Here is a 9,054-nt window from a genome sequence, read left to right on the forward strand (position 1 = left end):
ACACACACACACACAGAGGACATAGTTGCTGCCCAGTGAAAACCACATATCTCAGATAAACTGAAGCATTTAATGTTCCTTTATGGGAAATTGACAATTGTTCTATTTTTTTAAAACAAAATAACCCATTAAAAACCCGCAGGAGTGTGTAAAAATGCAGTGTCACATAGTGTTCCCCGTCTTCTTTCAGATAATGTCAATTGTGATTGTGTTTGCAATGAAAACAATCATTTCAAATGTCCAACCGAAATTTAGACATGAAGGCTGCAGTCTGAATTTGCCAGACTAGTTTTTGAGTCCGTAGGTTAAAAGTAGTGCTGAACAGAATTATTTTTAGTCTCTCTCATGTCAGAAGTTGCACAAGTGCACTATTGCATCAGTTGTACTTTGCTGATCAGGTCTGACCAAGCAAGTAATAGTTAAGACCTTGTACTGTGACAATTTAGATGTTAAAAGTTGAGTATGAAATTCTAACTGGTATGGTACATTAATTGGAATTAATAGACATAGCTTTCATTAAATTCATTTTTACTACTTTACAGTTTGGGTGGTTTTTGACTTTCATTGGTGCAAATCAATTCTTGCTCCCCACTGAGGACTCCCTACTGTGAATTTGTCATTTTACATTCAGGCCATTTCGCTTTTACTAATAAAAAAAAGTGGGATGTTCCACCTGCGCTTCCACGATAACCAGCTGCAAATATTAAACCATGTCAAACTCTTAAAATCATTTACTTACAAGAGACGTCCACAGCACAGACCATGTGCTCCCATACAGACTCTTTGTGATCAATAACGGCAACCACTCAACGTTTCTACCACTACTTTTCTAAAGTGTCTTCACCCTTTCATGAGAACAAGGCACTGCCAGTTTGAAAAAGCAGCATAGTGGGAACACGCCCTCAGATCGTCCCCTGAAAGTGTTTGTCATGCTGACTGTAAAGAGTATGTTGTAACTCTTGCAGCTTTGAGGAGAAGTTACAAAATGTTTAATGTTGTATGGGGATATATTGAGGTGTTCTCGATCTTCAAAACCCCAATATGAGTTCAAGAGGTAATGCAGTGGTTATAGTAAAATGAGGTTTAACATTTTTGAATAGTATACAACAGCTCGAGAGCGCTGCAGAAATGTCATGAGATATCATACAGTCATTGAATGGAGTCGTTGCCTGAGGATTTCTCTAAGGCTCGTCTCAGACTTATGAAGCAATAGCCATCTAATGAATATACTCTTCACTTTAACCTCGGATGCATTGCTGTTAATAGATCTGTTCATTTTTCACATTACCGTACTCTCTTAATATACACAACTTCAAAAGATAAATATTGTCACTCACACTTAGATCCCTCGCTTGGTCCTTTGCTTGTTCATATATTATCAGTAAAATGTCTCACGCTTGTATCAAGTCTTTCAATCTCAGTGTAAAATGTTCAGGTTTGGTCTTTGAGAGGCAAAGGGTGGAGCTGATCAGAGACATTAACCCTGCTCCAGACTCTCTGTCACTTGCACAGCAGAGTACGTGGGTGCAGACGCCTGCCGGGTAAAAAAGGATGCGGCCCTTTTCGGCTTCAAGCGTTTGATTTCTTTTCCTGAAAGACAACAAAACGGACAAATATGGAACAATTACTCCAACTGAAGGTACTACAGGGAGATTGTCTACATCTAGAAAGATTGTAGTGTGAGGCTAGAACAACTAACTGTAATCCTCACCATTGTCCACGTAGCTGATAGTGTTAAGTGAATGGACCCGGCTGCAAACAACACTGTTTTGCCTATGCAGCATCCCACGCCGTCCTCCACGTCCGTTCTTGTTGCTGCCTTCTTGCCCGGCAGCCTGCTGAGGCAGACTCACCTCACCATCCATTTCGGCTGCAGCTCCTCCCTCAGACGCAGACTTCAGCTCCACACAGAACTCGATAAAGCCGCTCATTAGCTCTGCCTGATCGACAGAAAAATAAAAATACAAATGATTAAGTCTGATCCTTAGAAGTATACATAATAAACAGCTGTACTTTTTGATGGTCCATTAGCCTTGGATTAGGGCCTGGTGCGATTATGTAGTACTGCCTCTGTGTTACATAATAATATCTCTTCACCATCTGGTAGCTGACACAATCCTTTTCAACCCAACAATCACCGAGCAAGGAGAGCACCAAAAAATATTTAAAATCTATTAGGTTTCAACACTAATATCAAGTGTTATGCTCCTTTGAGAACAAATAGGCACAGCAGCTGCACCTGATTCTGAAGCCTTCAAAAACACCAGATGCACTGCGCTCTCTAGAGATGGCTACAAGTCCTCATTTGAAGCGAGACACACATAGCAAGACTACATCTGCCACCTTCTCCAGTGGCAAGACGTCCTCAAATTGATGTTCAAACTACAGCAGACATCAACCACGACAGGTGTGACCCAAAAACAGCCAAAAAACACTCAACAGTTCAGAGGCAGTCTAAAGCCACAGTATACGTGCTGGTTGATGCCACTCAACCACACAGACGCTAATGTATGTGCAGGTGTTAAACATATGCAGGTGATTTCAAGGATTTCATTTCACAAACATGGTCTTACTTGTTTTGAGTAGATCTTTAGCAACTTGTTGACAGGAGTGCCGTCTTCCTCTCCATCGAACTCCAGCCACAGAATGTGCGAGTCCCCCTCCTCCTCGGGGTAGCTGTGGTCCCAGGAAAGCTCATTGAAACGCAGGCCAAGTAGCACATGCTGCAAGAAAATGTGTTTGACAAGAGAAATCAGGGTAGTTTTCATGAAGAGGAATGAAAATTGCTCTCAGCATTTCTGCATAATTATCCACGTATGCACACACACACACACACACACACACATACAGTGAGAAAGGTGGAATTGTGTCGTTACAGACCTTCTCTTTGACATCCATCACATAAACCCCCTCCAGGCAGATCCCAACATTGACAGCTTTGCGTTTTCCCCTTTGAAGAATCCCTTGCGCTGGTTTGTCAATCTCCCCGAGGAAGAAAGCACACCTGTTTGTGTCGTTAAAGTCAAATAAAACATAATAAATATGAAGTGATTTGAGGTATGTAAATTACTTGAGGTAAATTCAACTTTTGTGGAGTAAAAACAGCTCATTACACAAATTCTTACCCATAATAAGGCAGATTGTGACATGTATTAAGGTACTGGTGTAGGAGCTGTGTGGGCTCAGGAGACTTTCCAGCAGATGTGCTGATCTTTCTGTACGCCTCCAAGAGTTTCTGCTCCAGTCCTGCCTGACGGCTCGACTTCCCTCTCAGAGTGGAGAACAAACCTCCACTCCCCATGGCAGCATGCGCAGGCAGAAAAGAAGATAGCTTCTTCTCTCTGTGAAAAGCAGATGAGACAAGTTTTTATTGCATTTGGTGCATCTTATCTGTGTTCTGGGCTCAATTCACAATTCTTTTGTTACCATTTACTGTGTAATCTCATATATTCTGTTGCTTTGGTCGTTCTGTTTTTATGACTACTGTACTGTGGAACTGATTTCCATTGCAATACTTTTTTCCTTAAATATTCTGTTTTCTTCACTCAGTGAAGATTTTTTACTATTTGTTTCTCTCCATGCTCATTCTATTTAAATGGAGTTTCAACCTTTTTTCCTCAATTATTACTCATGATACAAAAAAAAATCTTGTTAAGTGGTACAGCTTTTGTTCCTCAGTGTCAGACGTCACCAGATGATCACATAGAGATCCTCTGAAAAGAACCTTTTGGTCTTAAATATAAACTGCAACCAGTAATGATAATAAAAAGCACAATTGCTTCAGTGGTTATCAAGATCAGCCAGCTATATATGTTCAATAGTTGTGTTTTTCTCCTGTTCAATGTACCAATCAAGTCATATCTTGATGATTTGATTTGACTGTATTTAGGACATAATAATGACATTATGTCATTTATCTGTAGATAAAAAGAAAGTTTCATCTCTTCTTGTGTTGGGAAAGCTAAAATTATGCCAAGTGATTTATGAACTTTAGGAATGAAATCCTAATGTTAATTTTGATGGAGCACAGACCTTGAATTGTCTATTTTGTTTTAACAATTATTAACCACCAAATAAAATAAGATACTGTGACACAGTTTTAGATGCCACAGACGCAAACATTTTTAAAATACAGTACGCAAGGAAACATGAGACTTCCTCATAAATACATAAATATCAATTCAGAAGTACGTTACAACTAACTGCAGGCACCCTGTAACATGCATACTACTACGGACTACTACATTCCTTTAGTATTGCAATAATAAAATGGCCTTTAATTACAATCAAGTCTCACATGATCGTCCCACTCCAATCAAAAATTTCCTTTTGTGCATTCTTTCACTGGGCACTTACAAAGCAACAAGCAACTGGAAAGTACTGCTGTGGCACAATGTGAGTGTTATTAACATTTGAAAAAATCAAAGTCCCATCCAACAAAAGAAGCACTGTTGACCTTTTTCACAATGCCTGTGGATTTTCATCCCATTACAACACATTGTCACTGATTGTGCCAAAGTACTTAAAGCTACTCCAGCCCCTAGCTGCCCTTTACAACATGTGGGTTGAGGGACATAAGTTTGGTTGTGCTGATTTTTGTGTCGTTTCTGTCTAGTGCATTAGGCTGAAGCGAGGCGTCTTCTCACCATGTGACAAAATAAAGAGCAGGGGCACTTACATTAATTTTTTAAATGGCAAACTAAAACCAAGTCAACTGTGAAATGTTCATTTAACCAAGTGCTCGAGATAAAGAAGAGAGTCATGTGGAATCATGTGTTGGGTCATGTGGAATCATGTGTTGGCTAAAAAAAAAACTGTTGATTATCTTACCAGAAAATGGCACACAACTATGTCAACTATGACAATGTCTGTATGAAAACCATGGTGGTCTAACTCTCAGAGAGAAAGCGAGTACGCCCATTTCCTATAATATAATCACACTATTCCTATAACAGAAGGGTCAACATTGCGATCATCAATACAAAAATAGAAGTCATTAAAAGCCACATCCAGAATCTGATCAAACATTTTTTAACCAACCTTCCGAACTTACCTTATAATAGCAGTAAACTGTTCACCATCAAGACCAGTTCCCTCATCAAGAGCAAAAGACAAGGCGCCGAGTCCCATCCAGTGTTCGGGATCGCAGGGGTATCGACCTGTGAGGATGTTGCTCCTGGCCTCCTCATACAGAAGCCTCAGCACGGCCTCATCACCTATCTGCTCAGGAGTGAGACAATGACAATGACTATTTCATACAAGCAAAAATCCTAATTGGTTTACAACAGGTTTACAAAAACTTAGCACTTCAAGAACCCAGCAATGGATAACAATGTCTTCATAAATCAGAGTTCACAGTACCTGCAGCTCTTTAGATTTAGGATAAAACACATTCCGACGGAACTGGAGATATGGTTCATCTGAGGAAAAAGCAGAGAATAATGATGCATTAGGGTCAGGCGACCATCCGTATTCTCAGTCTGTCAATCGTCACTGGGTAAGATTCCACCCCACCGCCCAGGTTGGAGGAACAAAGAATTGTCACATTGCACAATTGGGAACGTGAGTGTAGTTTTGAGACAAAGAAAATAATGAATGCTTTGGTGACAATAACAATGGTATACGGCCACCACTGTATGATAGGCTAGTTAGTTAACCAATATACAGTTTTTTTTTTTTTATGTTCAGGTTTTCCCCATTGTGGACACTGCTACACACTGAGTGGTCAGGTTCGTACATCACTCATCCTAAAAGTGCTTCAATGTAATAAAAGAGCCACAGACGTCAATACCTACTCTATAGCGTATAAACTGCGCATGTTGTCTAAACTAATGTGGTAACTGTTCAGTTGTATTATTTTACAAGGGAATATCCACTAAAACTGATCTCTTTTCCACTCTCTTGATGTTGTTTGATTTTTGAAATGTTCCAGTCTTTACTTTGCTTGTTCAGCCACAGGTGTTATGCCTCATTTTCCTTTAATTTATTCCAAACAAACCTGACAGCACTTTTAGCTGTATTTACCCCCAGTAAGCTACTACGCACCAACAGGTTATAAAGTAAGCTATAAATCCACAGGGAACAGCTGCAGAGAACTGGCTGTGCTTGGCATACAGACACATATTGTGTTGAGACACCAGCTTGAGGCGGGACATTAGAGAATGCATTTACTGTACTTACACTGTGATAACTTGGACTGCAATACCTAGAGATGTTCCGATACCACTTTTTCCTTCCCGATACCTGAACTTTGCACATCAATCAACATATATGTCAATATATTTTTGAACCAAAGCTGGCATACAGTATTTTATGTGTTTTAATGAATACAGTTCTTCATGGTGCAGACTGAAGAGGATGTGGCCTTTTTTGTTGTTCTGTTTAGTTGGAGGTTTTAAATTGAGGGCGAGGTCAGGGGACTGTAGTCATAGAACCGTACTTTATCTTATTATATAACAATTCTTACACATAATCTACTGTTCAGCTGTGGAAACCACATAGTTTATAAACGTATTTAATTTTTACTCTGTCTCTGGATTTATGGCACACAAGCAATGATCTTTTCCTTTCATTGCTTTTGCCCTCCCAGCCCAGAGTACAAGTACAAGTGCTCCTGAAGAGAAATCTTGCTTTATAAACCAAGTCGTCTAATCCTTAACTTGATTCAACAAATCCGGTTTCTTGTTTAGACAACTTCCCCCAAAAAAGAAACGTTGCTTATTCCGGACTCCAAACAAACTTGTGGTTTACTTAGACCATGTAAACACACTGACATACAGATCAAACTCTCACCTTGGGAAATGTCTTCCTCTGAGGCTTCAGTGAAGCGATACAGCAGGTCCTGCCACTGCCGGCACAGTTTGTATGGTTGATGCCTTGCCTTTAACTGCAAATCTGAGGAGCAATGAGGAGGCAAATGTCACACAGTGAGATGTGTCTGTATTCCTGCTCTCAGATAAGCATTTTCATATCATCAGTCAGGAAAAAGTTCTTACCGAGCAGTGGAGAACAAAGCCAGAAGGCAAAAGCATCCTGTACAGACTCAGAAATATGGAGAGCCTCGCGAACACTGCGGCCCAACTCCTGCACATTGACACTGCCAAGGCCTTCTACTGTTAAGTGTACTGCGCTCTCACCAAACAGGTATATAAGCACATCTTGAGCTGTGTGAAGATATACAAATAATCAAAATGAAGCAAATAAAATGACAAGGACAAGTAAGCCAAAGAGTTTCACTTTTAAATGTAAAGTTAAATTGCTACAAAAAAAAAAAATGCACATTAGAAAACACAGGGGAGCGATTTTATCCTCTATGAGTTATATATTCGGGGCACTGTACCACGGGAAAGTGTTGCAGAGGAAGCAACACTTCCTCTTTGCGAGTGATCATCTGATGAATCTAGAGGAAAACTGCAGTCATCTGCTTCCATCTCTAATCTGAAACAACCAAACACAAAATCAGTCACAATGCACACACAGCAACGTAACACGTACATACGACATACTTTAGAAAAGTCTGTATGCCTGGACAGGAAAGGAAGTCCAGAGCAGTATCAATGTGTCGATATCAAGCTTTAAAGCTGATATATATTTAGAGTAGATGAACAAATGCCAACATGGGTAGCACATCTGCAGCTCCCTGCTATCAGCTGTGGGATATAAGATATGGAGGGAGCCCTTTGATCTACATGAGTGAGGGGATGGGACACCAACCGAAATGTGGTATTTTGTCAACATGGAACTTCCTGATTTTTTCTACGCACAGCTGGCTAACATGTGGTGTATATAGTCCTCATACTGACATTAGTCTCGCATACCTTGAAATAAACATCTAGTTACTGCTTCAGAGACGACTGGAGGGATATTAGCGATATGAGTGGGTGGGTCTTACTCACTGGCAGGTGCCGCTTCATCCACATCCTTTAGTCGCGTTTCAATAAACAAGGAGCTAATCAAGCTAATTTAGCTCATGTCTCGATATGCACCAGCGCCACCATGTGGTATTAGACTGGAAAAGACCCAGCACAATCACAACATCGACCTCACCCTGTTTAACGGGAATTATTGTTTGTCCCCAACATGTCACTGTTATTCAGCCCCGGTTATAATGTCTTCAATAAGGCCTCTAACACTGGTACAACAGCCTAAACACAGGAGGACGTAAACACAGAGACATGACGGCTGCACCCCGAGGCCTGTGGGACAAGGGACAGCTAACTATCCAAGTTGAACTGGATTGTACTTTACATTCCCAAACAAACCCAAACAATGGTTGAAATACACCTGGGAACTATTCAACGACACATTTCGTCTGGTTAGCTAATAACACAAGGGGAAGCGACCGTGTTAGCTGTTGACCGAGTGAGATTGTCTCTAAATATTAGTGAGAGACTTTGAGATATAACGTTATAACAATACACGTCAAGTCATCAGTTGACAACGAGTTGGTCACTTCACGCTAAGTGGTTAGTTAGCTGCCTATTGGTGCCCTACAGTCTGACATACTGTTGGTAACAAGGGAAGGAACAAAATGTCTCTGTTGTCCACCTACCTGCCAGTTCTGGTCAATTGTCCTCCACTTGCTGCTAATGCTCTAGCTGGAATTGTGTAAATACGGCAGCTAAACACATGAGCTAGTCAACGATTCGATGTTATTCCCCTGGCTACGGCTAGCCACTTGTCTAAAACTAGCTTTCCGGGCAGCTGCAACAGTTAGTGTGTGATCAGTGAATGATTCGCTTATTCTGAACCACTCTCTATTGGGTGTGTCGGTCCCTCGGGAGGGTTTCAAACACCACTTTAAATTAGGTATTCGTGAACAGAGTAGCCATAAAAAAACAGCTACGAGCTAATTCTGTGTTTTCTGTTCACTTGAAAGAACACTGACTGACAGACTCTGTATGTTTTCGACGCTTTACACGGGACAGGTTCAAAAAGGTCGGATCCTCAGAATGACTCTAAACATGAGTTGAATACCGGAGAGCGGGTCATCGTCACACCACGTGACCAGGACGTCATCGCATCTGTAACTCCTCAGGCAGCAGATTAAATTTA

At 40.8% G+C, this 9,054-nt stretch overlaps 1 protein-coding gene across 1 annotated transcript; it reads right to left on the reverse strand.

Annotated features, from left to right (window-relative positions):
• Window positions 1-6: 6 nt before the first annotated feature.
• Window positions 7-8,715, reverse strand: frmd8 (FERM domain containing 8). The gene is made up of 11 exons (XM_035667079.1): window positions 8,552-8,715; window positions 7,340-7,437; window positions 6,996-7,163; window positions 6,793-6,894; window positions 5,362-5,420; window positions 5,054-5,220; window positions 3,126-3,341; window positions 2,881-3,004; window positions 2,574-2,723; window positions 1,712-1,940; window positions 7-1,590 (listed from the first exon to the last, which is right to left on the reverse strand). The coding sequence occupies exons 2-11, from the start codon at window positions 7,428-7,430 to the stop codon at window positions 1,478-1,480; spliced, it is 1,419 nt and encodes a 472-aa protein (XP_035522972.1). The 5' UTR covers window positions 7,431-7,437; window positions 8,552-8,715; the 3' UTR covers window positions 7-1,477.
• Window positions 8,716-9,054: the final 339 nt, after the last annotated feature.

This window comes from Morone saxatilis, unplaced genomic scaffold (assembly GCF_004916995.1).
Source record: "Morone saxatilis isolate NCDOM2014 unplaced genomic scaffold, NCSU_SB_2.0 Contig20, whole genome shotgun sequence".
Taxonomy (NCBI): Eukaryota; Metazoa; Chordata; class Actinopteri; family Moronidae; genus Morone; species Morone saxatilis.